The sequence below is a fragment of the Periophthalmus magnuspinnatus genome, chromosome 8 (assembly GCF_009829125.3).
Source record: "Periophthalmus magnuspinnatus isolate fPerMag1 chromosome 8, fPerMag1.2.pri, whole genome shotgun sequence".
In the NCBI taxonomy this organism is placed as follows: Eukaryota; Metazoa; Chordata; class Actinopteri; order Gobiiformes; family Gobiidae; genus Periophthalmus; species Periophthalmus magnuspinnatus.
The window spans coordinates 764,939-788,706 of NC_047133.1; the positions used below are offsets into that span (position 1 = coordinate 764,939).

General features: G+C 41.8%; 1 protein-coding gene across 4 annotated transcripts in view; it reads right to left on the reverse strand.

The window, feature by feature from the left end:
• The window catches only part of hdac5 (histone deacetylase 5), a 49,659-nt gene that overhangs the window by 16,062 nt on the left and 9,829 nt on the right, over window positions 1-23,768 (reverse strand). Inside the window, exons 2-15 of one of the 4 annotated variants that reach the window (XM_055223468.1) lie at window positions 22,136-22,264; window positions 6,612-6,695; window positions 5,137-5,387; window positions 4,770-4,914; window positions 4,580-4,685; window positions 3,830-3,963; window positions 3,194-3,325; window positions 2,861-2,970; window positions 2,507-2,623; window positions 1,851-1,962; window positions 951-1,064; window positions 678-871; window positions 491-609; window positions 178-370 (exon numbers count right to left, since the gene is read on the reverse strand). In XM_055223468.1, the coding sequence (XP_055079443.1) occupies window positions 178-370; window positions 491-609; window positions 678-871; window positions 951-1,064; window positions 1,851-1,962; window positions 2,507-2,623; window positions 2,861-2,970; window positions 3,194-3,325; window positions 3,830-3,963; window positions 4,580-4,685; window positions 4,770-4,914; window positions 5,137-5,387; window positions 6,612-6,695; window positions 22,136-22,157 (1,833 nt within the window). In that variant the 5' untranslated portion in view covers window positions 22,158-22,264. Of the gene's footprint in view, window positions 1-177; window positions 371-490; window positions 610-677; window positions 872-950; window positions 1,065-1,850; window positions 1,963-2,506; window positions 2,624-2,860; window positions 2,971-3,193; window positions 3,326-3,829; window positions 3,964-4,579; window positions 4,915-5,136; window positions 5,388-6,611; window positions 6,696-15,175; window positions 15,504-22,135; window positions 22,265-23,768 lie in introns of those variants that run through there. The other 3 variants (XM_033971522.2, XM_055223467.1, XM_033971520.2) reach the window with 3 other exon arrangements.

Here is a 23,768-nt window from a genome sequence, read left to right on the forward strand (position 1 = left end):
TTGCAAACGTTTTTCACATTTGTAAGACGCTAAAAAACAAGGTCCTGCAGTTTTTATCTCGTTTGAAAGCTTCTGTTCATCTGATATGATTAAAGTGACATTATTTTGTGCTTATGGAGCTGCGTGTTTGGTCTGAAACACGTCGACCCGCTGCATTACGGCGAGCGTTCCACACACCTGATTGTAGCCTCTCTCATCTTCATCGCCCTCCCTCAGCTGGATGACGTCATCGTCCTCTTCCTCCTCGTCCAGCTCGCTCTCCGTGCTCTCTCCTTTCACGTGCACACTCCCTCGCTCCTCCTCGCCCTTCACGTGCACGCCCAGCCGCTCTGAGGAGGGTATGCTCTCGTCAGACCCGTCCTTCTGTAGCCTGAACACAACAGAGCAGCCAAAGCAAAATGAGTTTACAGTTTAAACAGAATCCTCTTTTAAAATAGTTCTACATAAATACAGAAATATAAAACTACACAATTTACTGTAATCTTTGTACCTATAATGCCTGGGCTCGGCGTCGTCCTCTTGCATGTCATTGGTCTCTGTTAGTTCCTCCTCCGTCTCTTCGGGATGTGTGGGTGGAGGCCTGGGAAGCTCCGTCCCCTTGGACAACATCTTTGAACACACAGTCATAGGTTAGAGTTCTACGGCGAGTCTTTTTGCAGTTTTTTTGGGGGTTATACCTTGTAGTGTTTCTCCAGGAAGTGCTGGTGTTGCTGTTGGACCACGAGCTGCTGCAGGGCCTGGGGGGACTGGGGCAGGGGCGCGCTCTGGGTGCGGGACAGGGGGCGGTGCCGGGGCAGTTTGTTGACAGGACGCATGCTGCTGGAAACACCTCGCTCAGCTGTAACCAACGGTGACTGGTTGTACATGGGGACTGTGGGCATAAAGACGCTTTTACTACACACAGCTCTGAGTGTGACAACACTGGGACGTGTGTAAAAGTGTGTATGTACCAGCGAGCATGGCGTTCTGCTGCCGGGCCTGTTCCAGCAGTAACACGTGTTGCAACAAAGAGGAATGGGTCGAATGGGAGCTTGGGGGCGGAGTCTCTACATCATGGCCAATACCTGAAAAGATAAATATGAAAAAAGATTGAAATGTAGGCGTTATTAAGTGTCATTAAGTCTTCACATGTGTTAATAAGAGTGCGCTCACACCAGCCCAGTCGTGTACAAGCACAGACTCTACAGCGCGTTTGTCCAGTGTCAGTTCAAACTGACTGGGACGTTGGGTGGAGGAGACGGGCTCATGCTCTGCACAGTGGCTCAGTTGGTAGAGTGATTTTCCACTGATCCAGTTGGCGGTTTGAATCCTGCTCTCGACATAAACATCACCGGTCGAGCGTTCAGATGATGTGTGTGTGGATGTGTGTGGATGTGTGTGTGTATGTGTGTGGGGGTGTGTGTGTGGATGTGTGTGTGGATGTGTGTGTGTATGTGTGTGGGGGTGTGTGTGGGGGTGTGTGTGGATGTGTGTGTGGATGTGTGTGTGGATGTGTGTGTGGATGTGTGTGTGGATGTGTGTGTGGATGTGTGTGTATGCTTTGAGTCTTGCAGGTAGAAAAGTTCTGTATAAACTCCACTGTTTTAATCCCTGAAGTGACAGGAGTGTGTATCACAGCAGGACTCATAACCGCCTCATTATTTCAGACATATTTCATGCCACTGGACGTATTTACATATAAACATACATATTATTTACATATAAACGGCTCTGTGTGATGACGTCAGGTCTGTGCAGGTGTGAGTCTGGGACATACAGCTCTACTCGATCGTGCTTAAGCACCGCACGGCTCAAAAGTCCTAGTGTGAGTTCACCCTGATGTTAGAATAATATTATATAAGTTTCAATACCTCCAGGTAGTGAGGACGTGGAAAGAAACTTCCCTGTGAGAGCCCCGCCCCCTCGTAGTGATTGGATGGCTTGACGCTCTGCTTCCTGTTGTGCCGTCAATTTTTGTGACGCCTGGAGAATGACGATAAAAGTTAATCACACTGGTAGTTTTCAGTCATGTGAGTTTCTATTTCACTACAGGCCGAACACTGACAGTTTATAAACCAGCTCTGCCCCAAGGACTTCACTGAATAATAAAGTCAACAGTGTTATATCACAATATTTATGATTTAAGGCGATGTGGGTACATTATAGAGTCTTGTATATCAAAGTATCTTTACAGGATCTACTGCTTTAGTATTTATTTAGTAGAAAGCAAACTGCCACTGTAATGTACATGAAAGTCTACGGCAGTAACTGTTCTTTTTTATTATGACATCCAATGTGTTTCATGAACTGAAATGGAAATAATAAGTGGTTTGTCTCCTAAGAGTTAACCCTTGAATCAGTTGCTTAACAATATAGTTGCATCACCAGAACAATCTGTGCCAAATGAAGACATCCAAAGCATATGGACGCCTGACAATGCATATGGCGGGCCATATTTGCAGACAGTTTGTGCATATTGAGCCTATAGAAGAGAGTGTGTGGGAGCATACGTGTGAAAGAGCCTCACCGTGATATGTGTGTTGGCAGGGAGTCCCAGGGAAATATTGGGCAACGAGGGGGATGTGTACAGACTCAAAGGACTCAATGTCCCATCAGCCCCCAGCGTCTGGTGCAGAGATCTCAGCTGTAGACACATTCATGTTGTTAATGTATATGTTTATTATATTACATGAACATTTATTGTCTTGGATGTGTTATAATATTTGTATTTTCTTTTGTTTTCACCCCAACAAACCCTCACACGTCTAATCTTTATAGTCCTCATTGAAGGAAAACATTTAGAAAAAGAAACTGCTGTGTGTGCTTATACATTTTCTCGTTGTAAAGTTGTTTTATTTGACATAAATGAGCATGTGTGTACCTCAGTCTGAATGTTTGGGACAGATCCCGTGTTGCCGTTGGCGATGGCTGAGTTGGAGCTGTTGGGACTGCTGGGACCTGAACCAGGAGCGCTGTTACACAGAGACGACACTGGAGGGAAACACAAAAATAACACATTTTTCAAATCCACAACACAACACTGGAAAATCTAATAAAGTGAGATCTGAGACTTGAACTCGGTGAGGTTAATGTGCCTTTAATGGTTTGGTAATAGGTTCCAATATCGTTCAGAAACCTGGCACTTCCAAACATTCAAGAGCAAGTGTAGTTCTGTTTGATATGAACCGAGAAATCAATGTTAACAAAAACATACCAGATATTTCTATGGCTCTTTTCTTGAATGTGCTGATGACTGTTCCATCTTTCCTGCGCAGTAGAGGAGAGCTCCGGCGTTCAGCGACTTTCTGCTTTAACCGGGAGCGCACTTTGAGGTTTGGCTCGGACACTGAACAGGAAACACACAAAATAAGATGAGTGAATTGTCATTGGTGTCACTTGTGTAATCCTATCAGGACTCATTCGTTGGCCAAGTTTTCCTCAAGTACTGTAAGTTGTTTTACTTCTGCCAGCATTAGGGCGGATACGATGTGTAACCGGCTTTGGCTGCCAGACCGTGTTGACAGATTGTTTACCAGATGAGCTGCTATAGTAACCTCGATTCAATGAGACTAAATCAGGTTTTTATCCATTTGTAGGTTGAGTTTATGAGGTCAGGCTAAAGGATGACCTTATTACCCAATACCTGTGGCTAGTTAAGCTAATGACAAAACAAGTAAAGTATTAAGAGCGCTAATAAAACTTTGCTAAAACATCTTGCGGATTCTAGCTCTTAAATAGTTCGTATGAGATTTTAAACTTAAAAATAAGAATTTAAGAAAGTAAAAACACAAACAATAATTTAGGTTTTGTACTCCTGAACATAAATCTGAACACTCTGAGCGGCTGGTACCTGTCTTGCGGAGTGGGAAGTCGTCTTTGCCCTCGTAGTTGCCGAGCAAAGGGGGAAGTTTGTAGGACGGGGGAGTTCCTGGGGTGTTGCTCTGTGGAGGTGAGCTCTGCTCCAGTGAAGGGTGCTGGCCTCCCCTGTGGACACATAAAAATGATTTTGACAAATATATTTATGTGCCAGTCTTAAACTTTACTATCACAGCGCTGACAATAATAACACACTGGCATGTACAGGCACAATGAGACAAAGCAGGTTAAACAAGTAGCTGGAACAATAGTAAAGCAGTGGTCTCTGGAGCTCAGTCTCTGCATCCTAAAGCCATTTCCTTCATTTCCTAGAATGCATTTAGTGTTATTTCCTGTTTCTATGAATGTGGACATTTTGTGTGCGTCTGTGTTTTATTGCGGCCCTGTATCGCTGCTGTGTGGGCACATGGTGTAAGAGCTCTGAAGGTCTGACACTGAATGGTGCCATTGTGTTTGATGTTTCAGATCAGTGACACACTTCCACTTTTTGTTTATGTGAGAAAGCTAAAATAAGCCTGCTCCAGTGGACCCATAGTATGCAGTACATTACTCACATTCTTTTAGTCACTGTACGAGCGATTACCATTGAAAATTCTTCTTTGGAAATCAGACAGTTTGCTCCAGTATATTATATTGAGAAGGAGATGACCCGTAGTACACCTTTAGTGTGTGTATGATCTCACTGTAGCCTGTTCTCTTTAATATCTGTAGAATGGATCCTCACCAGCATTTAGGGGAAAAGGAATGGTTGAGTCCACCAGGTCCAGGCTCTTTCTTATTGAGGAGGAACTCCTGCAGCTTCAGCTTGACCTCTGTGCTGGCAATAGCACCTAGAAGACCAGAGGAGAGACGTGTAGGCTGGGGTGGACGGTGTGACACAGGCCTGTATGAGCTAAAGGCAGGAGGAGGCCTACTCTCTTTGCCCTTCTCCTTGTTCCTGAGCAGGAGGAGCTGCTGCTCCAGCCTCTGTTTCTCCTGCTCCTCGTGCCTCTGCTGCTCCAGCTTCCTCTTCTGCTCCAGCTCCTGTTGACGTTTGGCTGCCAGCAGCTCCTGCTGTTGCTGAGACACAACAAAGACATGTGTTTATTATGGCAGTGACACATCAGTTCATTTAGATAACTGAAAAGATAAAGGAGCTAAAGCCATTTTGTAGCCAAACACAAACTAATTATTTCAGAAGGTTTGTGTAAGGTGTGTAATAGTTTGTGTGATGACACATGTGCCACATTCGACTGTATCGTGTCTATAATGAGACGGAGGACAGTGAGGCGGGGGCTGTACCTTGAGGTGCTCTTGTAGCTGCACTTCATGTTGTCTGGTCAGAACCTCGTGTTTCTTCTGAAACTCGGCGAACAGCAGCTGTTTCTGGAGCTCCTGCTGCTGTTTCAGGAGGACCAGTTCCTGCTGGAGCTGCTGTTCTCTCAGGGCTGTGTCCACAGCCGTGTTACTCCCTGACAGGGAGCTCGGCCTGGGCTCTGTGCGCAGGTCCACTGGGCCTCCTGCTCCTGCAGGCCCCTCTCCCTGACCCCCACCTGGAACAGAGACGACCCTCGTAACTCTTCTACACCTTTATTTGTGCTGTGCCTTAAGAGTTTCCTTAATCCACCTGTCACCTACAGTGTAGTGCTGTAAAAACTACAAAAATTCTATCTGAGGAAGCAGAACAAATGTTTCCCAGTGTCTATACGGCAAATAATAATTCATTCGATATATAGTTACAAAGTCAGCCTCCCAAGATTATAATAATCAGACTTTAATTACTACAGTGCAGTTTACAGCTGATCATTAGTTTGTGTTTGAGGCTATGGTACATATCTGCAGTTTATCATCTGAAGAACTGTCAGAGCACAGACGATCCAGAGTCATGCTCGTCTGAAAGAGAAAGTGGAGCTGTACCGTGTTCACATATAATTATGAACTGCACACAGAGCCATTCTCTGTGACCACATTAAGCCGCTCCTGTAGCACCCACTCACTCGCTCTTTTATTTCATTTTTTTGTTGCTATAAAAGTGACTGGAAGAAAATGACATGTAATGAAAGGTTTTTGTAAACAGCTCAAAATGTCCGGGACATCACAAAATGTGAAACACTTGACTTCAGCGCTCACTGAAATAATTTAGTTTTGTGCCGTTTATGGTGTAAAGCTTTAATCAAACAGCAACAAGTGAATCTTTTAAAAACACACACACACACGCACAAAAATCACTCCATCAAAGACAAATGTAAGTCTCACATTTGCCCTGAACAAAAAAAACAGATGCTGACACTTTGTGAATTAAAAACAGTTCTGTATATAAACGTAGAGGTTTGTGACATAGTGACAAAAATATCTGCAGTCCATCGGGAAAAAAAAGCAAAAATGTTCAGTAATATTTATGGCATAAAAGTGAAGTTAACCTGAAACTGTGAAGACAAAACAAAGGAATATGTTTGAGTAAAGAGGCGTGTAATTAGGCGCATAATGTTGATGTAATCCCTCAGTCGTCCAGGTCTGATCCATAAGAAAAGACAAAGTTTAAGTGCGTAAACTGGACAATTGTTGTAGGAGTGAAGACGTTTGGCTGCTCGTCCAAGCCGCGGCTTGGACGAGCAGCCAAACGTCTTCACTCCTACGACAAATTAAACGCAACACATTTAAACTTCGTCTTTTGCTAAGGCGCTATTATTACACCCGCACTCAAACATAGTCATTTCTGTATTCACGCACCACCTTTCCATTGTTCGCGGCGAGTGTCTGAAGAGACTAGTACTCACCAGTGTCTCCAGGCGCTCCTCTCTGCTCCCCGGCTGCTCCCACCAGACTGTGCATGCTGGACGGGAGGCCGCTCTTCACCTCCACTGTAACAGAGCAGAGAGAGTCGTGTGACATCACTTCATTCACACGAGCTCAAGTACACCAAGTCCTCACGCTCACTAAATATAGCACGTGTCTCTGCATTAGCACAATTAGAAATACTATAGTGCCCCTCGTGCAGTTTGAGACACATATGGATTTCACTCTTATAAATGGACTACACGAGCTAATGCTATATTTAAGAATAAACGTGAGGTGTTATGCTACGTTTGAACATCTGATATTGACATTTCCTCTACTATTTTAACCGTAATACACGTCTGGAATCATAGAGAGTCTGTCAACATGAACAATAAATTCAACGATAAATTATTTCATCGTTATTTTATAAACGGTTTAAACTACACGCAAAAAAAAGATGATTTAGCTTGTATATTACTGACTAAGATTATAGCACCGCCCGGTAACACACAGTCTGCCATCTTTAATAGACTTTTTTTTACATTTCTTAAGCAAATTATAAGATATTCAGTGGTCCCTCGTTTATCTCGGGGGGTCACGTTGTAAAAATAACCGTGAATCCGTGAAGTATCAGCTTTATTTTTTACATTATTCTCTCTTTTTGTCTGTAAAACCCCTCACCACACACTTTATACACTTTTCTCACACAGGCGTTAACATTTTCTCTCATTTCTCTCTCGTTTAAACTCTCTCAAAGTTCAAACCTTCGTCGGCGCCTTCGTCGGTGCAGAACGTTTCATCAACATTGTGGGTTTTGTCGGGGTTTTTTTACATTTCTTAAGCAAATTATAAGATGTTCAGTGGTGCTAATTTAACAGCACTGACGAGAAGAACGGATAAAAGTACTGGACATACTTTTGTTCAGATAATTATCACAACTTCATCATAAGCGGACGTTCAACAAGTGTGAATAAAATATGTACGTGTTCGTGTTCTAGCGTTCCAGCGTTCCAGCGAGTGCGACCGCCTGTGCCCGGTGACAAGCACAACGCGCCTCACGCTGATGTGGATCTGTGGCACCACTTGAGCTAATCACTACAAGAGATTAATATTGATCTGCTGCTCAAGCCCTGGAGAGCTGTGAGCTGACAGGGTGGAAACACATGGAGCAAATCAAACAACACTATTCCACACGTCTACTACTGCGGCTCCACGCTTCGGGAAAGGAGATTCTCGTTGTGGTTAGACTTGAGAGTTATGGTTAAAAATTAAGATTTGCATTTTCGATACATTTAAAAGTGTTTACAGAAATATAACTAACAGATAAACTAATGTGAGAATCGGGTCTTGCCTTTTATAATATATTTATCACCAGTTGTTTTGTTGTTTTGTAGTTTGTATTACCAAAATAACTGCAGTCTTTGGAGTTTGCTAATTGGAACTACACAAATCTTGCAGTCCTGTACTTTATTATAACATAAAGGCAGTTTGTAAAAGCAATTGATTGGTTTGTTGATTGATTGATCAGCACTAAACCCGGTGCCACAGCTGTTGTGTTATTGTAGAGTCTGTCATGATCGTCACTACATCTATACTACTATATTTGTTGGGGTTTATATTTACTGTATACAAAAAAAAGGTCTATGTAGAGGCAAAAAAATAAAATTAATAATAATAATAATACATTTTATTTATAATTCTCTCTTCATTCAACAGAATCCCAGAGCGCTACAACAAAAAAGAACTTTAAAATACTAACTGCTAAAAGCTAAAAACATCAACAATAAGCTTTTTTAAATAAAAAAGTAAAAACTCTGTAAAAAAGTAAACCAGTGCCATTCACAGACTGTAAACTGTTTTATATGTGCAGGAATGAACGTTGCTACTCAAGTAAATGTTTTAAAACCAGCTTGATATTATTTTTGTGGTGATTAACACTGGGCCTGTCCTTTGGCCGATAACATTGGGGAAGGACACGGGGAAATACTGACCAAATATTTCACCTGGATAAAAATAACCCACAACAGGAGAAATCTGCGACGTATCAGCTTTATTTTTAACATTATTCTCTCTGTTTTTGTCTGTAAAACCCCTCACCACACACTTTATACACTTTTCTCACACAGGCGTTAACATTTTCTCACATTTCTCTCTCGTTTAAACTCTCTCAAAGTTCAAACCTTCGTCGGCGTCTTTGTCGGTGCAGAACGTTTCATCGACATTGTGGGTTTTGTCGGGGAGAAAACAAATTGCAAACGTACAGCACTTCAGAGTCACACTGAGATCCAACGTTTATGTAAATTTGTCTGAACACATTCTGTACTGGACAGGAGACACGGCACGGAGGAGACTGATGGACAATGGTCTACAGTCCAACAGCCAATCAGGACGCACGACACAATGGTCTACAGTCCAACAGCCAATCAGGACGCACGACACAATGGTCTACAGTCCAACAGCCAATCAGGACGCACGACACAATGGTCTACAGTCCAACAGCCAATCAGGACGCACGACACAATGCACGATCATACATATGTAAAAAACTGCACTAAAAAAAAATCTGTACTTCGATCACGTGCATCTCCATTACATCCTGTTCTCCAGAAGGATTTTTCCTGCTTGTGTTATTTATGTTAAATATGTGTGTGTTTATATTTTAATGTGCTTACTTTGGGTATCTTCATGATGCAAAATGTTAATATGATAATGTCTGAATACTCATGAGCTCGTTAAACAGCACAAACTTAAACTCCTTAACTCTGTTGTGGCAGAAAAGCACTGCCACCTTTGCAAAGTTCTGCAAACAGCTGCCCCTAATGTAACTGGACAGTTATATAAGCTGGGCACCAGTGGTGTGTGTTCGTACACATTATCACACATTTGTGCATTTGGCCTCCTCCTCCTCATCGCCCTGACCACTTCTTTCATCTTATTCTGGACACTATCCCAGTGCTCCTGCAGGAACTCGTTTCAGCGTCGCTCAGATCGGAAGTTCTCAATCAGCTAAGCCTCTGCAATCAGCTTACAGTGGTCAGCGTGTATATGTATATGTACTGTAGTACTGTAGTACTGTAGTACTGTCCACGCTGACGTCAAGTGCATTATTTCCTCTAAGTGCAGGGGGGCAATGGGTCAGGAGGCAGCAGGCCGATTAGCACAGGCCAAGGAGAAGAACGGCCCCTTACTACAGCCTGACCGTGGCACTCTGGCTGAACCCACTGACCCACAATGAAGCGTCCAAACCCGCAGAGGACCTTTGACCTTTCTATACAAAGCCCGGCGCTGTTGTTTAAAGACAGAGAGCGAGTCCTCTGAAGACTTAAGTCAATCAAGTGCAGGCCGCCAAAGTAAGAACGATAAGCTAATTAGAGCTAATCAAAGACGCATGTGAAAAGAAGACAATGCATCCAGTTTGCAAAGGTTTAAATGTGCAGCCACGGCACAGAGCTGACTCGTGACCCTGACATGATTCAAGCTCACACTTAAATGAATTTAAGGCATGTTGCAGATCCATGCTTTTGAAACTCATTCTTATTTTTTAGACGATAAAGCGTGTGCGGTGACTTATGTGTAGGTAAGCAGACATTTAGTTGATAACAGTTTCATAACCTCACTTTTTAAACAAACTACATCACAAATGAGTATATTTATTTCTCCTGACAGTAAAAGCACATATACTGAGCCACTTGGAGTCAGGACTTATAGTTTATTCATATTTTGGACTGTATTTGACACCCTGTTTGTACAAATAAGGCGCTTGATGCTCCGTGGCCAGTAGGGTGTGCTAAAGAACACAGTGACTTCAGTGATTATTTTGATATATTTCGTAACTATTTAATTATACTGTATGTCTCTGCAATAAACGTCTTGCTCCTGACTAATTGCTGGAAAACTGCTTTACGAGAGACGGAAACATTACGGCTGCAGCTGATGAGAAGAGTGAAGCTCCACTAGCTCCACTTCTGTGTCCCAAACCCAAAACTAAACATCCGACTCGTAACTTTAAGCTTTAACGTTTCATGGAGCGTCTGCGGCAAAACTTCAGTGGGTTAAATTCAGCATCTTTCCTCTGATGCTGTTTGAGAAATACACGTCCATAACCTTTAAAGGAAATAACTTAAGGTTCAATCAATGAGTCTGTGATAAAAATACTTAACATAAATGCAAAATAACACAAGGCTGCGTGGGAAATGTGTTCTACTAGTCAGATAATTAAGATATATAAAACAAAAACACAACACACACAAAACTTACTATACTTTAGTTTAAACTGATAAAACTGCAAACACAAAAACTATTTTATTTTATTTCCACTGAATTAAATGATATGATATTGGTGCAAATGAAAGATGTTTAAATCATTGGATCAGCAACACGCCATGTGCAAAAAATTACATTTATTAACCTCCTGAGACCCAAGCTCTTGAGTGGCACAGGCTTTATTAATTTATCTTAGTTATTTGGACCTGATGAGTAAAAATAAAGAATGATCTTTTTACATTATGAGAAAAATTATGTCCACATATGAGGACATTTGTTCCACTTTTTAATGAAGTTGAACAAAATAAAATCACATTTGAATAATGATTTGCAAAAACTATTAAGTGCCTGAACAAAGCAACAGTTTTCCCGAGTAAAAACAAAATAAACAACTGTGCCTCTTGGAAGAATGTGGATCATGTGAAGAGCTGCAGACGGGATAAGACACGAGGCTTTAACAAAAACAAATGTCTTCAACACATTATAGTTTAGATTTAAGATGGACTTTGTTAAACTCTTATGTCACCTGACAGTTTAATGACCTCATCTGTGGACACCAGGACCTTGTAGAGAAAAAAACTTGCATTGTGACCTAGACAAACTGTATCTGGACACCAAGTCAATGCACTACTCCTCAAGGCTTCACGCTCACATTAAATCTCAACTCCTTAAAGTTCATCTCATCTTGCTCTGCCCTCTCCTCTATTCTTTTCACACCACGGTCAAGAACACTTCTGCGTTATGACCTCACTTCATACATCCAATGAAAGTTCGATTCCAGCTTTATGTTTCTCTGTTATACCTGGTTTACTGCAGTTGAAAAAGTCGTCTAAAAACCCTGAAAAAACTGCAGGGAGCTTGGAATAAACGGGCTAAGTGTGTGCGGCGGGCCCTCATATCCAAATGACCTAAACAAATATAGTGGCGTTTCAGTGTGACGCACGTGTCCTCCGCTCTACTACAACACACACACTGTCCCGGCCCTGGCGCGAGTGTGTGTGCGCGTTTGGCAAGTGCGCAGCATTCCTCAACAGCCAGCGTCTGACGTCAAAGCGGGGACATTTATAGTCTGGTAAACACACACACAGTTAGTTACAAGCAGGGCTAATGTTCTAAGTTGATCGTATAATGAGACTCCTAACGGACTCCTCGTTTGCAGTGAGGAGGTATCCGAGGAAAGGAAAAGAGATGTATTATGTTCAGATAGTTTCAGTTGGTTTAGTCAGTTCAAAACTCAATCATGACTTGGTGTTTTAGCTAGTTTATGGTGAGTTTTTTGCGTTTGTAAAATAGAGCCACTACTTTCAGATTGGCTTTTATTTTAGGCAAAGAGTTCTGGATTAATTTAGTGCTTAAAAACATCCCGTTGTATAGTCTATAATATGATTTAGCGCAGTGGTTTAGGTTAGCATTTGTGCGTATTTACTAGCATGATGGGGTCAATGAGACGGGCCATACGCATCTCATTAAACTCAATTTAATGGGTCTGGGAAACAACAAGGAAGTAACCCATTGTTTTGTTGGAGCTGGGAACCAACTTTACTTTTCCAACTGAAGTTATTTTTGGTGTCAACATGTTGCTTCATTACACTGGCAACGCTAAAGCTAAATCAGGGGTCAACGTCGCACTGGGAGACTGTATTTTCACTGCACATTGACTTTTGAAACCACGATTTACTTCATCTAGACTGGAATTTAGACTTAGAATATTTATACCGGTGTTTATCGATGCCTGGAAACGTTCAGAAAGTCGAGTGATGCTAACCAAACTAGCAAAGCCGCCCCATGGCAGCGACTTGGAATGTAAAGAACGTATTAAACATTCCTGGTGTTTACAAAGACAGGGAATGTTTAGCCCGTGATGACATCAGCCTGCGGGCTTATTGTCTCAGTGTCACTTGTTTACATTACACTATTCCTGAGGTCAGATGCTATTTTCTCATAAAGACGACCACCGGAACGCACTGCACGGAGCTTCAAACCACCAACTGGGAATTTCCAACATGTGTGTGTGTGTTTTAATGCAACGTGTGTCGAGTCGGATCAAACTCTGAGGTCTTTTGAGATGTCCAACTCCTCAGAACATCGTTTTAAACCTGCTGTATACTGCGTTTAAATGTTTACGGTGATAAAAAAATGAAAAAACAGCGATTTTTTTGTCAGATTGAGGCCTATGTCCTGTTTGCTCCCCTGTGTAGCTCAAAGAAATAGGCTCTATGACGTCAGTGCAGCAAAACACACAAAAAAAAGAAGCAGAAAGCAAGACACAGCAGCCGAGAAGAAAAGAGCGAAGTGCGAGAGGTAAAAATAGTATAATGGCCAAGTGTACTTCAGACAAATTAGAAGCTTAGAGAAGAACAAGGCGAGACGCATGTGTGGGGTTACCGTAGAGACGACCGCCATAGCTTGTGCGTGTTACGGGCTGGCGGTCTGTAAGTCGTAGTGGCGGTGGCTCTGTGTTCTGCTGCTGTCATGAGCTGTTCGTCTTTTAAACATCTGGGACGGTAATTTGTTCCGTAAGCTATTTACAGCTGTGTATAGGTCAAGGTGAACCAGAAAAACACAGCCCTTAAAGCTGCATCATCCGATATTCAAACGCACAAAAGTAAAGGAAAAGTACCGGTATGTTTACATCTAACTATTTCACTGCGTTTGCAAACTCTTTAGCGCATTGTTAATATTCACGTGCTGCATTTTTGGGGACATGCTTGGATTTAGAGCTGCTTTTTTCAGATGGTGAAGTGAAATAAGGGTCGAACGCTGACGCACATTTGAACCCGTCTTGAACGTCTTGCTCCCGTCTCTTACTTCCGGGTTTGTGGTCGATTAAATAATTTATTAGATGCTTTACTGTATGAACAAAGACACTAATGCTCCGTGGATGTGGCCAATTTGCAACTCAAAGTCACTCTGTACACACAAGGTTTAACTGTTTAATGTTTGTTTGTGATTAATCTGACAGATCTAATTTAAATACGCATTGTTGAATTGTTTGATATTTAAAAGATGATACAGACTGGACACTGAATCAGCATTTTAATTAAGACAGACTCTATATTAGTCATAAAACAGTTGAGTGGGAGTGAGTGGAATGAGTGGGTGTACTAAAGTTCACCAAAGATTTACATTTAGGTTCAATATTCACTATTTAATATTGTATCAGATCTACCTTTGGTGTGACGACATAAATACGCAAACGCTTTATCAATCCTAAGGAAATGACGCGTGTTTATAATGACAATGTTTGATATGTTCTGTTCAACGTACACTTTCCCCAACATGTCATTTCACTAAGCTCCTAAGTGCTGTTTGTGAGGCTTCAAAACATAAAAAAACACCTGTGCTGCATAATTAGGGTGCTCTGACGGCATCTATGGGTTTCAGGGCGTATTTTTAACTGTGCATTTCCATTCAGTGTATTACACCTGAGCTGACAGAGCCACTTCAGATCCCCGGGGAAGGTCCTGTAAAGCACAGCGTTACATCAAACTGCTGCTCTCCAGGTTCATCACAGAGCTATGTTAGGAAAGGCCCACTGTTTGGTGTTTAAGGCCAGTGCTGCTCAAAACAAGACGTAGTTTCAGCCTCAGGACACATATAAACAGACCAGGGACAAAATGATAACAACAGACCTAAAAATGAACACAAACACCTGCACTGTGACGTCAGGGGGACTTTAGTATCAATAATAACCTACAGACTCATGACAGACTGTAGGTCTGTGCACTCCACTGACCTGTATCTGTCAGTGAGCCAACAGAGTGAACGCAGCTCAACACAAGATTAGACTCAATTCACTTCCTGTGTGTCCCAGTAATAGACCAGAAGCCAAATCACAGTAACACGGGAGAAGGTGTAACTATAGTCACTCTGCTTTATGTTCACTAAACTGTGACAAACCACATGCCCCAGTCTGCACTGACCTGATTCATCAAAGTGTGGACAAACATTATAGAACTGCTCCTTTAATCACATGAAAACATAAATATCTGCAATAAATACACGGACTCTTAAATCCACAGCCTTGATTAAACTGACTTCTATTTCTACACCTGACATCATTCTGAACACAGTCTCAGATGGAGCACAGAGCCTTTCTGACGCTAACACCACTGCTGTAAACCCACTAAATCAAACTCGACTTTATAGGACACATCTCTGAGGACCAAGCACAAAACTGTCTTTAGTGTGTGCACTATAGAATGAACCGATGCTGGGGTTCCACTCAGAGCTGCAGCTCTCTGTGTGTTTCCCTATGAGCGCTCCTCTCCCTCCCTCTGCTCTCCCAGAGATGACTCACCGGCCGTGGGCACGGCAGCGTCGGAGCTCCTGCTGCTGTCTCTGAGGAGCTCCAGAGGCTGGTGGCTGTCCGCTCCCGACGTGGAAAAGCAAGACTCTGTCTCATAGATGGTCTGCAACATGGTGCACAGTCCTGACACGGGGGGATGCAACAGCATGCCAGGACCAGAGGCACGTCAGCCCTAAACACCAGTCAGTGTGTCGGCCCAGATGTCAGCATGGCTTTCTCTAGAGACGCTGCAAAATGTCACTGAATGCCTGACATTGAAAAACGCTCCGAGTGCCCCACTCTCAGAAAGTATCCGGACATAAGCAAACTTCAGACAGCTCTGCCCTGCTCTGGAGCTGCTCTGGAGCTGCTCTGGAGCTGCTCTGGAGCTGCTCTGGAGCTGCTCTGGAGCTGCTCTGGAGCTGCTCTGGTTCAGTGTGTGCTTTTAGGCTCCAGCTCGTGTTATGATGGTCAGCCTCGCAACAGTTCAGACTAAATCTGATGTTATACAGTCCTGTGGAGTGGTTCTAAGAAACGATGAGTCTAGAAGCAAAACACCCCGTCTTCTCAAGCAATGGCAATGTTGGTAATTTAAAAAAATGCTGGTTATTTGAAAAATATCAGTAACAAAAACACAGGCAGCTGTAGTATGAAGTTCCCACAAGCATCAGTTCTTAAACTCCTTCAGCCCTCTTCTGTGCAGACCAGAGCAAGTGGAGAAAGTGGAGAGGCTGCAGCTGAAACACAAACAGAAGGTGAATTCCCCTGCACACCGCATCAAAGCCTCCTCGTGCCCATCTCCTCCTGTCTGACGAGAACTGGCCCAGAAGACGCAGCGGAAGGGAGGCGAGGACTCAAATAGCTTTGGGAGAGAGCTCCCCGAGGTTCCATGCTTCCAAAATTAGAACCAAGCGCTGAGAGAATGACAGAAGAGTGAGAGAAGAGGGAAGAAAAAGCAGGAGAAAGGAGTTGGAATATAAATAAAAAAACAAAAACAAAAAGAAAATGAAAGCAGAGAGAGAAATAATTTGAAAAAAAACAGAGCTGGCGAAACAGCTGCCGGTCAGACTGCTAATATTGAGTGTCTGCGAGTGTGAATGAATAACAGCGGAGAGAAAAAGAGAGGGAGGACAGAGAGAGAGAGAGAGAGAGAGAGAGAGAGGGGAGGGAAAGTGGATCAGTGAGAGGAGAGGAAGTGGAGAGACAAGGGGAGTCCTTATACAAGCTTTGATCCTCGCTTCACAGTGCTGCTTTTACCGCTATAGAAAAAAGACATTTACTAACAGAGCGAGAGATGGAGGTGGTGGGGGGCACGGAGCTGAAAATAGCCTTGTGGGGAGGAGGAGTCGCTGGATAAAAATAGCGCAGAGTAGAGCAGTAAGCCTCCAGCCAGCGTTGTCGGTGGGGGGTTGTCGTGTCGCTATATGGCTTTTTCACCTGCCGATTGGAAGCGAGACGGGGCATTCGTGTGGTCGGGCAAAAAAAAACAACAGCACATGTCCATTTCCATGTGTCTGTAACAGCCCTCCTCCCCCAGGTGAGAGGAGGAGGGAGGAGGGAGGGAGGGAGGCGGCTGGTGTACTCTTTAACCCTCGTAGCTATGACGACCCGCGCCGTTACCTTGACCCGTCTGCTGGGGATCGGCAGCGACGTGGGACGGTGGCAGCCTAACGAGGCCTGTCGCCGGTTACGTAATCATCATAAAGATTGATTGGAAAGGATCGAAAATGATAGAGAACGCTCTCGGCTTTTATAAACGTGCTCGGAAAGTTTAAAAAAAATGTAAACAGCGACGCAAAGAAATGAGTGCAGCAAGATTAGACGGAACAGAGCTGTCAAAGTGTTAAAAGTCAATACCAAAACTAGTATTTAAGTATCAAAAGAGTCACATTCACAGAACAGAAATGAACCTTTACTGAACATGTTTATAACGATGTTGAGCTGTAAGACGCACACAGACCAGTAAACACATGATATAAAGCCACAAAATAAAAGAAAGTGCTATTATTTAATGTTAAAAATCATCTTCTATTGGCTAAATAAAGTGTTTTTATATTATCGTCATAGTATTGGAGTCAGTTTTGAGTATCCAGTGTTACATGTCGCTGCCTCTTTGCTCCATTATCTTACACGTATTTTATATTTTTGTTTGTTTTGGGACGTGGCCGGTTGCCGTATAAATAGCCCGTCTGTCCGCGGCGCTCTCCGACTGTCCCGTTTTCACCTTGTGTTTGATAAAGTTCGTTTGGGGATGGTTTTGGTTTTAGGTCAGTGACGTCGGCGCTGTACGAGGTCGGCCCGGGGTCGCGTTCTTTTGTTCCGTTTCTCTCGTCAGGTCCACTTTTCTGTTGTTGCTTTGTTTTTGGGTGAGAGGGGGTTTTGGGCGTTTTAAAGTAAATTAAAATGGACTTAAAATAAACGATTTAACTTTTCGTAACACGTTTGACTCCTGTGCCCTCATTAATATGTGAATATGAATTTATTGACTTTAGTTTTTTAGTTTTTATCCTGCACTCTTCTGTTTTTGATGATTATTCGTGATTATTTACATTTTGATTTGTGTGATTTTAATGTCTTTCTTATTCTTTTTCTTTCCTTTTTCTTATTTCTGTAAAGCACTTTGAAATACTCAAATAACAAAATTGTGTTATACGCCTTAAAATACAAATTAAATAATAAATAAACTGAATAACCAGGCAGCTTACACATTACTCTGGAAAACATGTGACTTAAGAATACAGAATTGCATACATTTTAATCAAATTTGGTTTAAAATCCAGTTTAATTGTCGTGTTAAATGACATTGATTAAAAGTCTGTCTTGTTTGTGTTCACAGAATTAACACTAAAAGCTATTTTCTTATAAAAATCCAACAATTGTGATCAGTCAAATTAACACGAAAAACAAATGTTGAATCTCAAATGTGTCTTTTTTGCCACATGACCCAGCCCTAAAGTCATTCTTGTATCACTTATATTTATATATTTTACGTTAATACTGTGACTTGTGTATATATTTAAAACAAACACGTTCTATTACCATGTGCAGCTACGTTAAACCTGCTCCACAAATAGCAACGCCAAATACTGCAGCCCGGCTCTTAAAATACAGCTAAAATAATATATAATGCATTAATATTTAAATCAATCTAAAACGGTCATCTTGTACTTGATCAGGTGGTGTAGCGCCGCTGGGGAACGTCCACGGAAAACCACGGAAAACCACGGAAAAGCCTATTTTAGAAGCCGAAGACGAGGCGGCGCTCACTTCAGTGTCAGTGTGCATATTATTAATTGAAAGTGCGGGCTGCTATTTATAGGCTTTGTTTGTTCCATTCACTTGAGTCCAAAGCAAAAAAGGATTTATAACGATGAGCCGACGAAGCAGATTCACCGCTTCAATGTCAAGAAGTGAGCGCTTTGGTAAAATGTATTTATATAAAGTGACACAGTGACAGTTAATGAGGAATGTCCCTTAGCACAAAATGTAATATTAAGGTTTTTGTGTGTATAAAGTCACACAGCGTCTGGGAAACTACCAGTAAGTTGTGAATTTATTATTATTGGAAAGTGGAGTGACCAGTATAGAGACCATAAAACATACTAAGAACTTTTATTATTTATTTATTTATTTTTTTATAATCCATTTGTCTGTTAGGCATGATTTTCTATATTTACTACTACTACTCCTATTACTATGATGATTATCTTTTTTTAACTTATTTATTTTATAATACTGTTGGGCATGATTATTACAATATATTTATTATTATATTATTTAAATCATTTCTCTTTTTTTAACTTATTTTTTATAATCCTTCTGTCTGTTAGGCATGACTTTGTATTAATAATAATAATAATAATAATAATAATAATAATAATAATAATAATAATAATAATAATAAATGTTTACTTATAATTTTTTGTACATTACTACTATTATTATCATTACTATTATTATTACATTGTACTATTACTATATGTACTTTTGTTTTTTTGTGTATTTATTTATCATTATTTTTTGTAAATCTCCATCAAAAGGGAAACTCGGGGGAAACAGGTGAGAGGCGTGGGGTTTAAAAAGAAGAAAAACTTAATCAAACTGTAACTTGTATAACTGCAGATGACATCAACACTTGAGAAAATAAAATTGATCACAAAAAAAATAAAAACATATTGAGAACACTGCTTTATAGATTATAAGTGATACCAGCGACACATGTTCAAAAGAATCAGTCACTACACAACATTATTGAATTTAGGGGCAAATTTATCCTAAATTAGACACGATGCTGTGATACAGAAACAGATATGACACCGGAGGAAGTGCGTCGAGCAGAAATGCGTCGAGCAGAAATGCGTCGAGCAGAAATGCGTCGAGCAGAAATGCGTCGAGCAGAAATGTGTCGAGCAGAAATGCGTCGAGCAGAAATGCGTCGAGCAGAAATGCGTCGAGCAGAAATGCTGCACAGATGGTGTCACCTGTAGATCGAGACGGCAATCAATATTACACAAGACAAAAATATTTTAAGAATATGACACTGAAAAACCTTTTTGCACCTCGTTATAACAGTGTTCTTTCATCAAAAACACGCCTGGAATGGTTTTATGTGCCATTCACTGCATATTTGAGTTAAGTTTCAGTGTCTGCCAGCTCAACAGTGTAATCCAGTACATAATCCATCCTCCTACACTGACATTTTTATAAATAAATATACAAAATAGTACACTACAGCTTCACAAACCTGATGCGACGTGCAGGAGAACAACTAAACCTTGTTAATATGTTGTTTTCAGCCAATACAGCATTTTTAAAACACTAAACAGTGACATGGTGATCTAAATATGTTATGTACTAATACTTAATACTTCATAGAACAGTAACAGCTCCTTTTTAATATAAATACACTCATTTATAAGAAACACCCAGGCCATTCTGAGACTGATGTTAGAATAGTGCATGAAAATAGCAAGTGAACTTTCTGACACTAGCCCAAATATTCTCCTGTTTGCTTTCCTATCACTCCCTGGTGCATTCATCCCACCTCCTCTTCATCACCTCCCTCCTCCTCTGCCTCAGCTCTGTGTAAACAGCTCAGTGTCCTCCAGCAGCTTCAGGGATGTCTCACTATGACTCACGAGAACACAACAGGCATCAAGACAAGTATACAACATCCATCCCGACACCGTGTCAAACTCTGCGTCCCGTTCGCTCTAATATTTCACTGACGATCGGTCGTGTGGTCTGCGGCGTCAGAGCGGACAGAGGCAGGTGAGTGACCAGGTGCCTGCAGGACCACACTAAACACATCTGTTAAAGGTGAGCACTGCAGCAGCCCGGCCGATGACTCATCTTTGCGTTTCTATTTGAGGCGCATCAACCCCAGGAGTCTGCGCCGCGGCTGTCTGTACTCCGCCTGTACGTACTATATTTGTATCCATGACGACCGAGTTACAGCCCGTCACTCGAGCCGTCACCCCGGGACCCAGCGGAACACGGCTGATGGGGACAGAGAGCCAAAAACACTCTACAGGTGATAAGAGAACACACTATAAACAAAGACCAACTCACGGTCTCATCTTTACACACAGAAAAAGCAGATTTTACACCTGATGGTCGACTCAAACTTTAATCCTTCAGCACATTTAAATACAAATACTGACCAAAGACTGGACTGACAATACTCGGGCAGTTCTCATTTGACTCTTTCAGGTTTGCAAACAATGATGCACTTATTAGACACGGTTTGATCCTGTCACAAACTGAAGCTTTTTTAATGAACTATATGGAGGAAAAATAAAAAGTGCTCGTTATCAAGAGCAAAGACGTGCACTCCACCTTTAATCAACAGGACATTACTCAACAAACATTTGGACAGTGGCAGTTAAAGCATTTCCTATTCACAATAAGTCACAAACCATGAGAACAAACATATGTTTACAACACAACAGCCTTTGAATAATGACTTTTGTTATGAACTAGAATAAGGCATTAAACTCTTATCACTGACATTTTTACTCCCTGCAAATCAACGATGTTCCCATGATGCCACAAAGATGAAATCTAACAGTTACAAACAGTCTCTGGACATAATCCAACAGACCGTGTTTATATTTTAGAATCAGAGAAAACAGAGAGAACAGAACTGTCTGTCAAAGCCAATAAACCAACAACATGTCATTAAACTGCACAGGCCTCTGCTCTGCTGCTGATTGGTCACCTTTAAAATCAGTCTCTCTTTTCAGCCAATCAGTGTCTCTAAAGCCCAAAACAAAAGAAGAAAACATTAAAGCTTCAGTGAGACGAGAGCGGAGTTTGATAAATCACTGACGCTGTGAGTCAGAGTAAAATACACAAACTGTTTCTTAGAAAGTAACAACAAAAGTGACAGAAAAGAATCATTAATTACATTTTCAAATAAGTCACTTGTAACTCTGTTATAGTTCAGCTGTAGAGCTGCTCATACATCACACAAATATCCACAATAATAACTGCAAACAAATAAAGAGCTAAATGTAAATATCACAACAACACAAAGTTCTGTCTATGACACAAACACTGAATCTGACAGTATAACAGTATTCAAAGGGAAAATGTTTAAAAGCACATTTTATTCATGAGTTTCCTCTTTTTTTCCCGTCCCCTTATAGTTTTGTGCATTATTTCACTCCAGACTTACTGGTGCTGAGCTAATGTTGTAGTCACAGCTGCCCTGAGGCGTACTGACAGAAACGAGGCTGTCAATCTGCACCAGTGGCATTTTCAACCACCAGCAACACTCACATACACTTTACATTTACACCAGGTGATGTGGAGGACGTGTCTTGCCAAAGAGCACAACAGTGTTTGCCAGAAAGCATATAAAAGTATAAATTATTGAACATTTTCCTACAGTGCAGCCCTTTTAAACAGCGTTACTCCCACAGTGTAGGAGCTTTACAGTTGTGCGAGCGTCACCGTGGCGGTCCTTACCCGAGGTGTGCGGTGAGCTCATGAGGCTGGCTGCTGCTCCTGCTCCTGCCTGGTCTCTTCCACAGTTAGCGTGAGTCCTCCATGATGGGCAGCGGAGGTGCAGAGAGACAGGTGAGTCACGCTCCTTCTCTGCAAACAAGACAAAACGCAGCAGCAGACGTCATTAATTACACATAAAGGCACACTGACATTTACTTTATGTGTGGGCAGGTGTGTGCGGCGCAAAAAAGGCCTGATCAATCTAACCTTGTGCAAAATGCTACTCCCAGAAAGCCTTATTCATTATGGAGGCCCCGCGTCGCATTAGCATTCACTATCTGCACTTCGGAGGAGAACATGTATTGAAAACCCAGGCTGTTTTTGGTGTGGGTTTTGCATTGACCGCTCCGAGATAAAACGGTCACACATGATTCTTTCTGTCCCTCCTGACCTCAAACCTCACGTCAAACAGTCGTCCTTTTCCCTTTGTGAGCTCGTCTTTTCAGCGCGGCTTTTAATGAAGTTACCGCTAATAACCTCTGAACAGAACAAAAGCCATTCTTCTAACGAGCGACACTACTTTGGGACTTAGAAAAACACACAAAAACACACTTAGGTAGAAGGAGGAGGGATCATTTATAACTATTTACTGCTCATAATTGGTCCAGAAAGTCTCATAATGTTTGAATTTTCATTTATAATCGGTTGTTCCACTGTTACTTGAGGGATAAATAACAGCTACATTACACATTTGGATTGGTTTAGTCTTATTTTATTTCTTTTTAAAGGAAAGAAACGCTTTTATCAGTCTCTTCGGGTATCGGCACATACTTAAAGCTGTAGTATTGAATCGGTATCAGATCTGAAAAAGGTGTATTTGTATTTATGAGGTGTATTTAATCCACCATAAGAGCAGGGAGAATGGAGCCGTGTCATTGTGGTTAAACACAAAAACAAGCTGAAGTAGAGGGCACAATGTCAGGGCAGATCACAAAAACAACTCGTACAATATATTATCTCACAATATACACCAGCCCATGCAAAGTCTATCAAAATAATCTTAATAAACATATTTACACAAACATTTAGAGGCAAAATAGAGGAAAATTTAGAGGAAATATTCAGTTAAACTCATAGTAGTCACATCAAACTGAACTACTATGATTGATTATGAATATTGTCACTCATATCCTTCACTAAACAGAGAAACTGTGAAAACTTCTGTGTATTTGAGTGACGGACTGAGCCCAAAACGGTGCTGTAAGTTTTTTTTTTAAATCGTACAACTCCAGCGCAAAAAACTATTCCAACTATTTCCAGACGCACCATCTTAAGCGTCTGAAGACTTTTCGGGCTCTTTCTGTGTCTCGTTTTTTTTACTGGGTCAAACGTTTCTGTGGCGTCATGTGGAAATCACCCAACAGGTCGCACCCCCCACACCTCCCCCCACAGCCCCCCCCCCACACCTCCCCCCACACCTCCCCCCACACCTCCGCCCATATGTGTCCATGATGAAACAGCCCACACCATATGCACTGCTGTGAAGAGCTGCTGTTTGGAACCAAGAGTAACTCCCCCAGTGAGTACGGCAGCCTCAGAGGGACAAGACTAAAATGTGCAGCTTTGAGAAAACTGTGGATGGATCAAAACTCTT